Below are 17,856 nucleotides of genomic sequence, written 5' to 3' on the forward strand. Positions count from 1 at the left end.
GTTATTGGTTTTACACCAGAACTATAACACATGCCGTCGTGTCTTGGCTGCCCCGGGGAAGGATGGTCTGCAACAGCAGATGATGAACAAGGACGCCAGCTCCATCCCTCCTGACACAGTGGCTAAAGTCAGGGCTAAGCTGCAAGAGTACTCCGTGGAGAGGACTAAGAAAGTGTCCTTAGCTTCAGCCGGACTATACACATGGGTAAGTGACTAGTTGACTATACACGTGGGTAAGTGACCAGCTGGCTATACACGTGGGTAAGTGACCAGCTGGCTATACACATGGGTAAGTGACTAGTTGACTATACACGTGGGTAAGTGACCAGCTGGCTATACACATGGGTAAGTGACCAGCTGGCTATACACGTGGGTAAGTGACTAGTTGACTATACACATGGGTAAGTGACTAGTTGGCTATACACGTGGGTAAGTGACTAGTTGGCTATACACGTCGGTAAGTGACTAGTTGGCTATACACATGGGTAAGTGACCAGTCGGCTATACACGTGGGTAAGTGACCAGTCGGCTATACACGTGGGTAAGTGACTAGTTCGCTATACACGTGGGTAAGTGACCAGTCGGCTATACACGTGGGTAAGTGACTAGTTGGCTATACACATGGGTAAGTGACTAGTTGACTATACACGTGGGTAAGTGACTAGTTGGCTATACACGTGGGTAAGTGACTAGTTGGCTATACACATGGGTAAGTGACCAGTCGGCTATACACGTGGGTAAGTGACTAGTTGGCTATACACGTGGGAAAGTGACTAGTTGGCTATACACGTGGGTAAGTGACTAGTTGGCTATACACGTGGGTAAGTGACTAGTTGGCTATACACGTGGGTAGGTGACTAGTTGACTATACACATGGGTAAGTGACTAGTTGACTATACACGTGGGTAAGTGACTAGTTGGCTATACACGTGGGTAAGTGACTAGTTGGCTATACACGTGGGTAAGTGACTAGTTGACTATACACATGGGTAAGTGACTAGTTGACTATACACGTGGGTAAGTGACTAGTTGACTATACACATGGGTAAGTGACCAGTCGGCTATACACATGGGTAAGTGACTAGTTGGCTATACACGTGGGTAAGTGACTAGTTGGCTATACACGTGGGTAAGTGACCAGTCGGCTATACATGTGGGTAAGTGACCAGTCGGCTATACACGTGGGTAAGTGACCAGTCGGCTATACACATGGGTAAGTGACCAGTCGGCTATACACGTGGGTAAGTGACCAGTCGGCTATACACGTTGGTAAGTGATCAGTCGGCTATACACGTGGGTAAGTGACCAGTCGGCTATACACGTGGGTAAGTGACCAGTCGGCTATACACGTGGGTAAGTGACCAGTTGGCTATACACGTGGGTAAGTGACCAGTTGACTATACACGTGGGTAAGTGACCAGTCGGCTATACACGTGGGTAAGTGACCAGTTGACTATACACGTGGGTAAGTGACCAGTCGGCTATACACGTGGGTAAGTGACCAGTCGGCTATACACGTGGGTAAGTGACCAGTTGACTATACACGTGGGTAAGTGACCAGTCGGCTATACACGTGGGTAAGTGACCAGTCGGCTATACACGTGGGTAAGTGACCAGTCGGCTATACACGTTGGTAAGTGACCAGTCGGCTATACACGTGAGTAAGTGACTAGTTGGCTATACACGTGGGTAAGTGACCAGTTGACTATACACGTGGGTAAGTGACCAGTCGGCTAATACGTGGGTAAGTGACCAGTCGGCTATACACGTGGGTAAGTGACTAGTCGGCTATACACGTGAGTAAGTGACCAGTCGGCTATACACGTGGGTAAGTGACCAGTCGGCTATACACGTGGGTAAGTGACTAGTTGGCTATACACGTGGGTAAGTGACCAGTCGGCTATACACGTGGGTAAGTGACCAGTCGGCTATACATGTGGGTAAGTGACCAGTCGGCTATACACGTGGGTAAGTGACCAGTCGGCTATACACGTGGGTAAGTGACCATTTGGCTATACACATGGGTAAGTGACCAGTCGGCTATACACGTGGGTAAGAGACTAGTTGGCTATACACGTGGGTAAGTGACCAGTTGACTATACACGTGGGTAAGTGACCAGTCGGCTATACACGTGGGTAAGTGACCAGTCGGCTATACACGTGGGTAAGTGACCAGTCGGCTATACACGTGGGTAAGTGACCAGTCGGCTATACACGTGGGTAAGTGACCAGTCGGCTATACACGTGGGTAAGTGACCAGTCGGCTATACACGTGGGTAAGTGACTAGTTGGCTATACACGTGGGTAAGTGACCAGTCGACTATACACGTGGGTAAGTGACCAGTCGGCTATACACGTGGGTAAGTGACCAGTCGGCTATACACGTGGGTAAGTGACCAGTCGGCTATACACGTGGGTAAGTGACCAGTCGGCTGTACACGTGAGTAAGTGACCAGTCGGCTGTACACGTGGGTAAGTGACCAGTCGGCTATACACGTGGGTAAGTGACCAGTTGGCTATACACGTGGGTAAGTGACCAGTCGGCTATACACGTGGGTAAGTGACCAGTCGGCTATACACGTGGGTAAGTGACCAGTCGGCTATACACGTGGGTAAGTGACCAGTCGGCTATACACATGGGTAAGTGACCAGTCGGCTATACACGTGGGTAAGTGACTAGTTGGCTATACACGTGGTTAAGTGACCAGTTGACTATACACGTGGGTAAGTGACCAGTTGACTATACACGTGGGTAAGTGACCAGTTGGCTATACACGTGGGTAAGTGACTAGTTGGCTTATACACGTGGGTAAGTAACCGGTTGAACAGTGTGGTCTGTGTGGTGCAATACTTGTGGGTAAGTGACTGGTTCAACAGTGTGGTCTGTTGTCTGTGTGGTGCAATACTTGTGGGTAAGTGACTGGTTGAACAGTGTGGTAAGGGTGGTGTTATACTTGTGGATAAGTGACTGGTTCAACAGTGTTGTCTGTGTGGTGCAATACTTGTGGATAAGTGACTGGTTCAACAGTGTTGTCTGTGTGGTGCAATACTTGTGGATAAGTGACTGGTTCAACAGTGTGGTCTGTGTGGTGCAATACTTGTGGATAAGTGACTGGTTCAACAGTGTTGTCTGTGTGGTGCAATACTTGTGGATAAGTGACTGGTTCAACAGTGTGGTCAGGGTGGTGCAATACTTGTGGGTAAGTGACTGGTTCAACAGTGTGGTCTGTTGTCTGTGTGGTGCAATACTTGTGGGTAAGTGACTGGTTCAACAGTGTGGTCTGTGTGGTGCAATACTTGTGGGTAAGTGACTGGTTCAACAGTGTGGTCTGTTGTCTGTGTGGTGCAATACTTGTGGGTAAGTGACTGGTTCAACAGTGTGGTCTTTGTGGTGCAATACTTGTGGATAAGTGACTGGTTTAACAGTGTGGTCTTCGTGGTGCTATACTTGTGGATAAGTGACTGGTTCAATAGTGTTGTCTGTGTGGTGCAATACTTTTGGATAAGTGACTGGTTTAACAGTTTGGTCAGGGTGGTGCTATACTTGTGGATAAGTGACTGGTTCAACAGTGTTGTCTGTGTGGTGCAATACTTGTGGATAAGTGACTGGTTCAACAGTGTGGTCTGTGTGGTGCAATACTTGTGGGTGACCTGTTCAACAGTGTGGTCTGTGTGGTGCAATACTTGTGGGTGACCTGTTCAACAGTGTGGTCTGTGTGGTGCAATACTTGTGGGTAAGTGACCTGTTCAACAGTGTTGTCTGAATGGTGCAATACTTGTGGATAAGTGACTGGTTCAACAGTGTGGTAAGGGTGGTGCAATACTTGTGGATAAGTGACTGGTTCAACAGTGTGGTCTGTGTGGTGCAATACTTGTGGGTAAGTGACTGGTTCAACAGTGTGGTCTGTGTGGTACAATACTTGTGGGTAAGTGACCAGTTCAACAGTGTTGTCTGTGTGGTGCAATACTTGTGGATAAGTGACTGGTTCAACAGTGTGGTCTATGTGGTGCTATACATGTGGATATGTTACATGAGTGTGAGACACATGAATATGGAATATTAATGTTTAAAGTGATAGCTTACGTTTGTGTAGAGAATGTTAATATTTTCAACATACAGTAATCTACGGTTATAACACTAAATTTGATTTATTATAACCATAGTTCATTATAAGCACATATACAGCATACAGACAGGACCAAAACACAGTTCATTATATCCGCCAATTCATTATAATCGTGTTCATTATAAACGTAGTTTACTGTATACATTGCATAACTGTTAGTGTATTGGGCATTTATGACTGGGTATCTGGAAAGGTCTTAGTTTGAAGTATAGCCAAGTGTACAGGTTTTCAACCAATCTAAAGGGTTAAAGGGTAATGTTTCTAATATAAACATTGTACATCACATGCATGTTTTATTGCAGGCAGCCAAGATGACAGCGTAATCTGGACACGCAGCCTTCAGCAATGGGTGGCTGTGTCTGTAATGCCATCCTGTACAATACCCTCTAAGGGACAAGTATATATGTATATGGGTTTTGCGATCCTGTCAAGAGTTTGCATTTTGGACAAAACATAAAGAGATGAGGCTGGGTCTGAAAGAAAATGGATTGTATTTGTCTTAGTTTTACCAGGAACAACAAAAGAATGATATTAGCTGTTTGGTGTTCATTATATTGTTATTGCGGAGTTATTGTTGTGTTAACCTTCCATCTTCAGGGTCCCAAGGTTATTTGTACTAAATAAGGGGGCCAAAACACATTTAGAACAAAGGATAGAAGGCTTTGAGCAACCAAGTGTACTGTGTAGTAGTTCAATTACATACCGTAGCTGTGAGGGCACATTATTTAGCCTTGTCTATCAGTTACAAATGATGGTGTCAAGATGAGGTGAAAGGTGATTTAATACATCAGAGACCTTTCAGAGTGTCAGCATATGTTTTACGTACATGTATTTAGTATTATTATTATTATGATTATTATGATTATTATTATTATTAAATCAGGTATCCAGGTACTTATTTCTGCTCAAATGCAGGGTTTTATTTTTTACCCGACCAGTGAATCCGTTTGCATTCGTTATCATTCTCATCTCCCTGGGGAGTATACAACCCATGCTGCCTATGGGCGTTAGAGGGTTTTTACATCCACCTCACATATGTGTTCACCGACAAAAGAAATGCGAATACCATAAATGTTGGTTTATGTACGAAGAATTACTCATATTTGAGAGATATTAGATTGGTTTGATGCACAAACCAACAAATTCGTGTCTTGTGTGAACCCATGCTCATGAACGCATCACATGTGACATCATAGACCCATGACTTGAGATGCGCCATTTGTCTCGTGCAGGATTAGTGTGTCAAGTTTTGACATCATGTGCAGCATATTGTGATAAGATTAAAGACACTCTGTGGTAACACTTGACTGATTGTCCTTTAAGTGGTACACATTGGAAACATGTCTTCTTAATGTATGTACTTCTCTGTTTCTCTGGTTCTCTTGGCGGTGAGTATATAAATGATAATGACATATAAATACTAATAAAGCCTGTGGGGTGATTCCAGATTACGATTGGTTCCAAATAAGGTATGCTTGTCGCTAGGGGCTAAATTGATCAGGGTTGTTGAGCTTGTTAGTTGGGTGGCATCTTAATCCAGCGTGAGACGTTGCTCACAATATCAGTCAATGGTTTGTACTGAAGACTTGATTAGTTCCACACAACTGGGATACGTTAGAGCAAAATTAATTAAATGACTTGGCAAGGACAATAAAATTGATATATTAACAAAGCATGGATTCATTTCAAATTTTATTATTTGAATAAACAATTCTACAGTTCAAGTCGGACAATAAGCTCACAAAACAATTATCATGCATTCATCTCTATCAAATATTAATAACAAATAAATGAAAAAATCTATGGCAATCATTCTTTCTTTGGTTTCTTTAATTATTTATTATATTCAGACATACATGTATGTCAAAACAAGAGAATCACAGGAAGACGAGCGTCATGAACAATAAACTGTTCATATTAGCACACAAACCCACCAAGCATACTGGTTATGACAAGACAATGTTTTGAGTATTATAAATAAACATTTACTTCAAACATTGAAAACTGTAATTACAGTTTACAAGTTCATTCAAAATGAAGCCAGCACTAAAGACACGTAGAAACATATTTAAAAAACAAAAAAACTTTCTTCGTGTTAAAAGTTATCTAAAATAGATTAAATATTCCATGTTCGATATAAATCACATGAAATCACTTCAAACAATTGTAAATTTTCTCAAAATGCATCTGTTTATATAGCTGTCAGTGATGTAAATGATTCAGCTTTACGCAAACATTTATTTCTGATATGACGCAATGACAGATTCATCTTGAAGTTCACAATCGATAAACCAGTCTAAAAGAGCCACTAGATAGCAGTCTATGGAGATCTGTGAATGTCAGAAAGTAGTTTAGAACTGGCTCCATGTCTTTCAACAGCTGCACCAATACTCAGCCTAGTTCTTCACAACCACAAAATTGGGTGTCACCACATATACACATACCTGATTAAAGGGATTATGGATTAACTTTCCTGGTTGTTGAATGAGTGAGACAGTGAGTGAGTGAGTTTAATGCCGCCTTAAACAGTATTCCAGTTATATCACTGCATCAGCTTAATGTGTGAGAAAAGCCCAAAAAGTGATGCAGGTCTGAGACGTTTATCACTTTGGTGAAACCCACGAGCATTGGTATGGTGGTGACAAACCAAGACACAGGATTTGAACACAGGATCATAGGTTTCAGGCATGCCCAAGGGAAGCAACTCTGCACAGTGAATTGTTGCACCTAAGATGACTGCTGGCCCCCATGCTCCTTTTTGAATGGTGTTAGTTCTCAGCCATAAATTAAGGGAAGTATTTCACAAGCATTTGGCGAGATTCTGTTCAACATTCCCTCAAGAGAGACAGATAAGCTATTACCATAAGTTTCTAGTTCCACATTGTTCTACACACAGCAGCAATATGACATCATGAACAATAAGAATGTTCAACTGACCAATCAAAACAAAGATTACATTATGGTAATATATTAAAAAGTTATTACCCAGTAGATTTAATTCATATATGAAACAATCTGTATACTTGAATTTTTTGTAAAAATACAGAAACAAATTCAGGAAAAAACACTTTTTAATGGAAGATTCTGTGAAGATACTTGGCATATTGTGTTGACTTAAAAAACATCATTACACTGAGAAACCACGAAAACATCAAGGGAACAAAAAAAATCTTACAGTAAAAAGTACAAACCAGATTTTTAGTTGAAATAAATAAGATAGAGATTTTGATTTCAAAGCTCACTACAAAGTTATGATAGTCCATATGAGGTATTGTACCTTCAGATAAAAAAGCCATCAGCTTATGCTATGACAACTTCAATCACACTCTCATATATAATTGACACAACATTAACAAGTACTGTCCACATGAATACTTACTTGAAACGTACAGGGCAACAACATGCCCTCTGTTGTCACCAGAATCCTATTTCTGTCCTATAATGGATAGTAATATCGACTTAATTAACCGATATCAAAACTTGATATCATGATCCGGTAAATATGCAAATGAGGTCACCTATTAGGAACAACTTTTAAGTTCCATAACTTGATGTAAAGTGTGTTTGATTGACGTTCCCAGAATGTTGTGACAGGGGTTTCCCCATGTGTTGGTGTTTCAGAAGAAAATCATTGGTACTATAAGATAAATGCAACTAGGCATAAAGCCCACACAGAGACTGGCTGTGCTGTTTCCCACCCCAAGGTAACAATGATGAAAGTCACTGGGCATGACACATTACACATAATGATGTGAGGGTAACAATGTGGATCATCTGGACACGTTCTTTCACTGCACGATCAGCCTCCATGCAGACATATATATTACGAGATATATATTAAACAATGTGTAAACATCATCATACTGTATTCTACCTAATAAGCCCCCTTCTCTGTATAAGAAATCCCAATCTCAAGTGTAGTGACAGGCACCCCACCCTGGCTCGATAGAGTTAAACAATTGCCCCAAAACATATTTTACACAGTGCAAGTATATATTGACTCTTCACTTGCCCACAATAAAATTAATTTGCCCAAATTTAATGATTTTAAGACTTCTCTGGTCCGCCACAACCAGGAACTAAACCATTCTGCATTCTGTGTAGTGTTACAAAGCATCCAGGACATTAGGTGAGGTGCAATGGGGTTTAACGTCTGCTTGTACTAGTCTGGAGTGATGATGATTTTTATTGGTAGCACACTGGGATACCATGCCGCAGTTTAAGATGAGTACCCCACTCAGAAACAGTATACTGAGTCCGAGCTGATCAATCCTTGTTTTAGCCCCTTAATGACGAGTCTTTTGGTATGACGCAGCCAGGAATCAAACCTCGGACCTTCTTCTCTTGGGGCGGACGCTCTACAACTAGACCACAGAGGCGGTCTCTCCTGGACATTAACACCTGAGATAGGGAGTAACTGAAAACATTATAAAAATGAATGTTCTACGTTTAACTCTTATCTTATTAAATAACTATGAAAAGTAGGATTTATTTACTGTTTCCTTTAACATATTCAAATGCCTGGATCAATCAATCAGTGAGGATGGATGTACAACATGTAGTCTGACCTGTACACAATACTGTACACGTGGTCTGGCCAAGGTCATTTTACATACATACATACTGCCAAAATATGCTATTGCTGCACTTAAAACAAAAGAATGGAAAGAATGCATAGACAAAGAACTGATGGTAACAATATCAGAACTAACCTCGCCAGTGGTATCCATATTAATGCCTGATTTGTTTTGTAACTAACCTCGCCAGTGGTATCCATATTAATGCCTGATTTGACTTGTAACTAACCTCACCAGTGGTATCCATATTAATGCCTGATTTGACTTGTAACTAACCTTGCCAGTGGTATCCATATTAATGCCTGATTTGTTTTGTAACTAACCTCACCAGTGGTATCCATATTAATGCCTGATTTGACTTGTAACTAACCTCACCAGTGGTATCCATATTAATGCCTGATTTGACTTGTAACTAACCTTGCCAGTGGTATCCATATTAATGCCTGATTTGTTTTGTAACTAACCTCACCAGTGGTATCCATATTAATGCCTGATTTGACTTGTAACTAACCTAATTGTATGGGATTGTTATTGGGTTGAATGTGGTATTCAAACTAAGGCCATCTGTAATATTGTTGATGTCGGAAGGAAAAATAAAGAAGGGAAGTAACTCTGCCTATACTCTGTTCCTTTCAGCTGTCAACACTGTGCGGAAACCATTACACAACACATAAATAGTGGTACCCCAAAACTGGTGCTGTGAGTTAGTGAGTACATGTGCATTTAGAAAATATTCAAACTTCACAGCCAGTTGTATCTCTTGTGGTCAATACTTCAAATTGGGATACTATTTCTCACATTTCTTACAAAATAGGCAATACATCAATTGTATTGTAAACCAAAGGCAGGTCTTTTTCTCTGTTTTTGGTTTTTCTTCCTACCAACCTCTCACTCTGAAGAAAAAATGGGAAACACAAAAATAATACAGATAGCCCATGAGTGTTTGCCACTAATTGAGAAGATACATGTACATCCATTAGAATGGATGCTGGATGTCAAGTTTCTCCACAACTTTAGTATTGGAAGAGTTACAATCTGTTGATAATAACACCGCACCCATGACAACCTTCCACTCGGGTGTCAGAGGGAGCTCATGCCATCAGGACCCACAGACCCACACAAACTGCAGGTCCTCACTAAACAATTCAGGCCTTCACTTACAAAAATGCAGCTTATTGTGACACATAAATTGAAACATACATTTACTGCAGGCTATTAGGAGCACTACAAAAAGGATACAATGGGCCCTATATGATATCTACCTGCCACGAGCCAACATATTTGGAACATTGCATCCCGGGGCAGTTTATAATGAAGCATGGCCTCTGCTACACCATACAACCATTCTTCCCATTTCACCAGTGGCAGTGGCCATTGCACTTTTTGTAGGTGATCAAGTACAACATTTAGTTTAAGTACAAAAATGAAATCATTGTTGCCATGGTAACTGTTCAGACTCAATGAATATACATATATCGTACTGAAGGATGGATGATGTGTTGATATTATTAACAATTAGATGCCAATTTAGATGAGATTGCCATTTCCTATCGGATGACCATTTTATCATAAGATAAACCAACTCGGACATATTTTCATCACAGGATGTCATAGGTCAGTATCTTCTTGTCGGACTTTATGAAAGCCTGAATGAGCATGGTTCTCAGGATACTGCTCAACATCTGGAAACTCATCTTTTCTTTCTTTAAGCAGTCCATTTCTCTGTCCACCATCAAATAGAATGGGGATTTCTTTGCCAGCATAGACGGTGGTCGCATTCTTTGGTACTTCATAAACATCGAAACAAAGCAACGATCTGGATTCGCATTATTGGGATACACTTTGTCATTCACATTTTCCCAACTGGAGCTATTGGAAGACACCAGTTGTAAATATTCGTTCTTATATTCATCCACTTTTATAACAATGTCTCCCCACTTGAGGGAGGTATGAGAGCTGGTCTGGTTCAGTTTGAACATCACAGAGTTCATGAACCACACCGAGTTGCTCAGTGACTCAGCCGAACTACCGCCTAACTGCCCTGTCCGGAACAACTTATCAACATCTCGTCTCGTCAGTGGGCTTATGGTCAGTGCAGGGTCAGGGTCAGGCTGTTGAAGCTGACGAAGTTGTTGAATTTTGGTCTGCAGCAGCGAACGACAGTTTAGGAACTCTGTATCCCTTGTGATGGACACAGGATAGCCATTTTCCCTCAAATACAATTCTAGATATGACTGGATACTTTTCAGTGTACTTACACCAAACTCTTGTCCACGAAGATTACGAACAGTAACATAAAATTCAGCCAGGAGTGGATCTAACTTGTCAGGAGGAATCCTAAACATTGGATCATTAACACCCTTCTCCTTGATGAAACTCTGAAATCGTTTTACTGCAAATCTGACATAATCTTTGAATGAGTCCAGCTTCCTTATCTCTGTGCTTGAGAAAGGGTCAGCATCCCCGCCAGGCACAAAGTCCTCTTCGTCTTCGTCCTCAGAATCAAGGTCGATGATGATCGGACTGTCCATGTTATCATCAATGTTGTCCTCCTGATTGTTGGTGTCATCCGAGACTTGGGAATTAGCAGAGTCCACATCGTCTATTGACGTCACTGCGGAGATGCTGCCGACCTCCAGCATCAGGGAGGAGGAAACTGTGCAGGGTACTTCAACACCTGAAACAAATAACGCTAAAAACTACTACTCCTGCACAGACTCTAATCTGATACTATAAGTACCACCACTACTTACATAGAAACTGTTTTTTCCAAGATTATCAATAATCTATTCACTATGAAGACAGTTAATATTTTTTAACCATCTATACCGAGCATGTTACATATATAAAAAATATCAAATGTTTCATGGAACTGCTGTTAAGGTGCATGCAGCAAAAGAAATGTTTACAGTGTTGAATAAGGTTAACTTCCTAAAATATAACTCTGGAAATCAGAGTTCTGACAAAAATACAAACAGAACATTGCTCAAAATAAAGATATTTTCAATGAAACACAATACTGTTAATATTTCATTTTACTTTGTAAAACATGAGACAGGCTGATCGGTAAAAGAAACATATGTTTTGTCCAGACTGACTGCCAGACTGACCATTGCAAGACCTCACCTGAGTAGGAGGTGGAGGGTTCACTGTGGTCTGTGCTGGTGGAGTGTTGGATTCCTGTGTTGCCATGGTCGTTCGTGTGAATCTGTAGGCCAGCTGTTCCTCCATCTCCATCCTCCTCCTCCTTGGCTTCATCCAGCAGCTCTATGTAGGGCTGCCCAGGAGGGATGTCCATCTCCGTCCCCGCCCTGCGGTGCTGCAGTAGGGCCTGGTCTTCATTTGACTTGGAAACAAGATGACGCAGGCTGGAGACGTTCATCCTCTCTGGCTGTTCCAAGGATGGTGGAGAAGAAGAATCTGATGATGTCTTTGGTGATTTCTTAGAAGACAGGCCCAATGTCTTTGACTTCATGTAGAGGCCTGTTAGAGACAAAGATGGCTCCGGAGTTGATGGAGACAAAGTTGAGGCAAGACTTGACTGAATATCTACAACAGGCTGACCTGTCACAGAAGAAGACTTCGATGAGGCAGATCTTGAGATTTTCTTTGGGACAAGAGAAAGATCCGGAAATGTGTCCTCGCTGTCTTCCCCGCCATAGCTGTTCTCATTTGAACTACCAGATGGCGGACTCTTGGTGGGTGTACCAAGTGACTCCACTACACTGCTGACGAAGTCATGAAAGGACTCCTTGTCTGGAGAATGTGGTGTGCTGGATGAATGTAACTTGGCTGCCGACTCAAGGAATGAGCTACTTCTGGACTCAATTCCTATACCACCAGAGTCTCTTTGTGTATAGTCTTCTGTCATCGTTGCAACCCTTCCAAGAATGCACCTATTGGCTGAATCTTCTATTTTTTTATTGATACTTTTAGCTGGACTTTTTCCAGTATTAGTAACTGCAATAGAGGTTTTGGCTGATTTTGGTACAGTGGTTGAATTTGACTTCCTTCTTTTTGGCTGGGGTGGGGTATCTAGCGCTATAATAACTTCGTCGTCCGAGTCTCTCATTGGTTGACATTGTGTCCTGTTCTCCTTATCCTCTATTATATCTGACTTAGTTTTTTCAGAAGAGCTGACCTTTTCCTTTCCTCTCACAGATATGGGCAAGTTCTTGTAAGCTTTTGTACAGTAGCTCTCGCTAATGACATTACCACATTGCTGCAGCAGTTCACTGAGAACATAACGTTCCTTCTTGGCATTGTCAATCTCCACACACACATAGCCACTTACTTCCACAATCTGGTCAAAGTTTAAGTGTTCTTGGCACAAATTCTGCAGACTTTCCAGGAAGGAGGAAAAGAATTTAACTGAGTAATGCTTCTCCATGCTGTCTTGCGGTTACTATGGCTACTATGGTTTGCTATGTCAGATATATCATCTGAAAAGAATAACAACAAGCATGAAATACTCACATCCCCCGCCAATATGACATGTCGGGTGTGCGCAATGCATCAGCTCCTGTGAACTATGTTCACTGGGCCTTTTTGTAAAGAAATATAGTACATTTTTCAAGATCTGCTCCGGAAACAAGGACTACCTCCATTTTCAGTCTAAATCAAAGTCAGTGCCATGGAAACTAAAAAAATATTGTTTTTAAACATGCCAAACTATCAAAGGAACCAGTTCACCACTAGATCTATCTATGTGCCAAGTTTGGTGAAGAAATATGGTACGGTTTTCAAGATCTGCTCCGGAAACGAGGACTACCGCCATTTTCAGTCTAAATCAAAGTCGTTGCCATGGAAACTCGAAAAATATTTTTTTTTTAAATACCCAAACTATCAAAAGGCACCAGTTCACCACTAGACCTATCTATGTGCCAAGTATGGTTAAGAAATATGGTACGGTTTTCAAGATCTGCTCCAGAAACGAGGACTACCGCCATTTTCAGTCTAAATCAAAGTTGTTGCCATGGAAACTCGAAAAATAACTTTTTTAAAAATCCCAAACTATCAAAAGGCACCAGTTCACCACTAGACCTATCTATGTGCCAAGTATGGTTAAGAAATATGGTACATTTTTCAAGATCTGCTCCGGAAACGAGGACTACTGCCATTTTCAGTCTAAATCAAAGTTGTTGCCATGGAAACTCGAAAAATAACTTTTTTTAAAATCCCAAACTATCCAAAGGCACCAGTTTATCACTAGATCTATCTATGTGCCAAGTTTGGTGAAGAAATATGGTACATTTTTCAAGATCTGCTCGGGAAACGAGGACTACTGCCATTTTCAGTCTAAATCAAAGTCAGTGCCATGGAAACTCGAAAAAAAACTTTTTTTTAAATCCCAAACTATCAAAAGGCACCAGTTCACCACTAGATCTATCTATGTGCCAAGTTTGGTGAAGAAATATTGTACGGTTTTCAAGATCTGCTCGGGAAACGAGGACTACCGCCATTTTCAGTCTAAATCAAAGTCGGTGCCATGGAAACTGGAAAAATAACTTTTTTAAAAATCCCAAATTATCAAAAGGCACCAGTTCACCACTGGATCTATCTATGTGCCAAGTTTGGTGAAGAAATATGGTACGGTTTTCAAGATCTGCTCCAGAAACGAGGACTACTGCCATTTTCAGTCTAAATCAAAGTCGTTGCCATGGAAACTCGAAAAATAACTTTTTTTTAAATCCCAAACTATCAAAAGGCACCAGTTCACCACTAGATCTATCTATGTGCCACGTTTGGTGAAGAAATATGGTACGGTTTTCAAGACCTGCTCCGGAAACGAGGACTACCTCCATTTTCAGTCTAAATCAAAGTCGTTGCCATGGAAACTCGAAAAATAACTTTTTTTAAATCCCAAACTATCAAAAGGAACCAGTTCACCACTAGATCTATCTATGTGCCAAGTTTGGTGAAGAAATATGGTACGGTTTTCAAGATCTGCTCCGGAAACGAAATGTGACGGAAGGACGGACGGACGGACGGCACCCATTCCTATATCCCCATTCCACTTCGTGGCGGGGGATAATTAAGCATTAATGCATCATTGAAAACATAAATTCTGACACAATAATGAAATTCTGTTGACACCTTCTCTGCATACCAATCAGTGAACTGTTGTTTGTTCAATTATTATATTGCCTCTGAACTTCAGTGAGTGAGTTGGGTTTAACGCCACTTTTAACAGTATTCCAGTTATATCGCGGCCTGTCAGCTTAATGTGGGAGGAAAGCCTGAAGTGATGCAGGTCTTCGGTGAAACCCACGAGCACGGGTATGGTGCTGACAAACCTAGAAACATAATCGGGGCGAACCGGGATTCGAACCCACAATCATAGGTTTCTGGCGTGGCCAAGGGACGCAACTCTGCACAGCGAATTGCGGCGCCTTAGATGACTGGGCCACCCGTGCCCCCATCTGAACTTCAGAGTAAACATATAAACTGTGTGTTGTTTTTATGTAAGTGCTCTACTCAGTGCTAATAGGCAGTGCTAGTTGCTGTTTGATTGAATTAAGGTAAGGATATGTATCATTCCACTGGGGATGGGGTGGGGGGAGTCGCATTGTTATTGAGTCGCATTTATGGCTAGGGGTCAGCAGTCATATTGTGGATCCTCTGACCCGGGTTCAAAACGCACAGGAATCAGCATCCATATCAACAAACCCCAAAAAGAAACAAAATCCTATAGGCTCCCAAATAATCAAACAATAGTCACAGCCGAATTAATTGGGATAGTAACAGCCCTGCACAGCGCTCAAATAAAAAGACACCAAAAAACCCTAATCCTTTCAGACTCATTAAGTGGGCTCCAGGCGATAAACACAAAAACACGCCCAAAACTAATACTACAGGTACTTAAAAGCTCAAACAATCTACGTAAACTAGGTAAAGACATAGAAATAGTTTGGATGCCCGCTCATGTTGGAGTGTTTGGCAATGAACACAGAGACAAAGCAGCCAAATCAGCACTAAAATTAGAAGAAGTAAGCATGAACCTACCAATATCAAAAAACGAAATTAAAAGTATCACAAAGGAGAAAATCTTCCAAAAGTGACAAAATAACTATCAGAAATTGGACTGCAAACTAAAACACCTGCTACAAAAGCCAGTCAAAAAAAACAAAAATCCATCATAAAACAAAAAAAATTGACAGAGTAATAACCAAACTACAAACAGGCCACACTGAGTTAAACTCCCACCTAGACCAAATTAAAAAACACAAAACCGGTAAATGCCCCCAGTGCAACTAAAAAGAAACTCCTGGACACGTTATACTATATTGCACACATTACCAGCAACACAGAACAACACTCCAATCCACACTAAACGACAACAATCAAATGACAATAGCAACGCTACTAAACCCCCTAAATGACTTACAAACTTATAAAGCACTCAGCATCTATCTAATCAAAACAGGCCTACCCGGCCACATCTAAAACACTACAAGAAACAAGCTGTCAATAAACACACAGCCACACAACCTCACAAAAACTCCATTTAGTCCCTCCCCCCATTGGAAATATGGATGCCTTCACATACCAGCTGGGTACCAGCCTCTATACACGACACATACCTAGGATACCCCCCATGTAGTAGGCTACCCGTCCTTCCCATCAACCTGTCGACAATACTGTCGTTTCTCAGCAAGAAATTACAGTGTATTACAAATGATTGTTTCTGTAAGTTGGTTCAGTTACAAACCTCACATCGATTGTCACCATAGTTTTAACAATGGGTACAAACTGGCAGAATAGTGACCATATAGGCCTAACAATGCTGAAACTTACTCAGATGGTTTGTATTTTAGTTCCATTTTGTCAAATCAGTCCTCCTGACTGCCCAAGAAATTATTTTAGTTCCGATCCTGTAAGAAATGCAGAGATATGTATGACGACTTCCATATCTAAACTAAACTTGTGAACTGCATGTGCTAGCACCACCATTCATCATCACTGCAGTATAAGACGAAAAATGTCAAACAGGTGCTGTCTTAAACACTGTGATCATGTCCCAAAAGAAGCTGTCATCCATACCATTGCATATCATCATAAACAGCAAAACATGTCTCAGGCACAAAGAAAGATCCCAATGTGAACTTACTTCTCAACCGGACCTCATGCATCACAGTAGTGTATTAAATGGCCACTTAGACTACTATCTTACTTGTCTAGATCAATCCCATAGATCTAGCCCTAATCAAATTCAATAATATTAAATTCTAACAAGTGTTCAAAACCTGCATATATATTTTGTAAAGAAACCTATTCAGTAAAATTGAATATTGTAATATCAACGAATGACATGTATAAGTATTTCTTCGAGATAATTGATTACCTGATTCAAAAGTATTTGTGGTAGTGGCTTTGACAGCTATAATCTCATTGTACACGAAAGTGTTAGAAGCGCACGTAAACTGCCGAAATTTACTGTTACCGTACTGGTGACATTTACAAGCAACTATTTTACGATGTGCAAGTTAATTCGAAATATATTGTGCAACAGTATATGCAAATACCTGCAGTACAACCATCTTTTATCAGCATATTCCCTTGGTTGTCGCCGCACGTGAAACTGACAACCTCGGAATGCTCATTAGCATATTCGTGACCTCCGCGTGACCCGGAAATAACAAAAGCATGCGGACACAGTGCCCGGGTAGAACCAAACAAATAAGATGAGCACCATTAACTTGTATGACTTCGATGGCGCTCAAGATAATGATCAATTTTGATATGAAGTATATGAAAACTTAAACAAGTGTTATGAAAGATAGAAAGGTAGATATATCAGTTATTTTTTTAGATTTCTTACACAAATGCGTTTTTGAAGATTTGTTTGTTTTGGGTTGGGTTTTTTTTATTACAAAACCGACAACACCGTGTATGACAGCTTTCATTTTTTCAAGTAGGCTATATCAGGGAGTCTAGAACCAGTATGTGTATTCCGGGGATGATCCGATATTTTGAACAGGTTTGTTTGGGGTTGCAGTAAAATATAAACAATAGGCGTTTTTGTTTTTTAACTTTAATTTCGTTGAGTCAAAACTTATTAGCACAGTTCAGATAAGCTATAGATTCTAGAAACATGTTCACATTTATACATTATCTGAGGTTTGTTCAATGCAGGAAATTCAACATAATGG

At 41.0% G+C, this 17,856-nt stretch overlaps 1 protein-coding gene across 2 annotated transcripts; it reads right to left on the bottom strand.

Moving 5' to 3' along the window:
* Positions 1–5,963: 5,963 nt before the first annotated feature.
* LOC124111701 lies at positions 5,964–17,329 on the bottom strand. Of its 2 annotated transcripts, XM_046471474.2 has the most exons (4): positions 17,230–17,329; positions 16,502–16,578; positions 11,831–13,146; positions 5,964–11,381 (listed from the first exon to the last, which is right to left on the bottom strand). In XM_046471474.2, the coding sequence occupies exons 3-4, from the start codon at positions 13,092–13,094 to the stop codon at positions 10,303–10,305; spliced, it is 2,343 nt and encodes a 780-aa protein (XP_046327430.1). In that variant the 5' UTR covers positions 13,095–13,146; positions 16,502–16,578; positions 17,230–17,329; the 3' UTR covers positions 5,964–10,302. The 2 variants fall into 2 exon arrangements, with proteins under 2 accessions (XP_046327430.1, XP_046327431.1); XM_046471475.2 differs by lacking the exon at positions 16,502–16,578.
* Positions 17,330–17,856: the final 527 nt, after the last annotated feature.

This window comes from Haliotis rufescens, unplaced genomic scaffold (assembly GCF_023055435.1).
Source record: "Haliotis rufescens isolate VD_foot unplaced genomic scaffold, xgHalRufe1.0.p SCAF_12, whole genome shotgun sequence".
NCBI classification, from domain to species: Eukaryota; Metazoa; Mollusca; class Gastropoda; order Lepetellida; family Haliotidae; genus Haliotis; species Haliotis rufescens.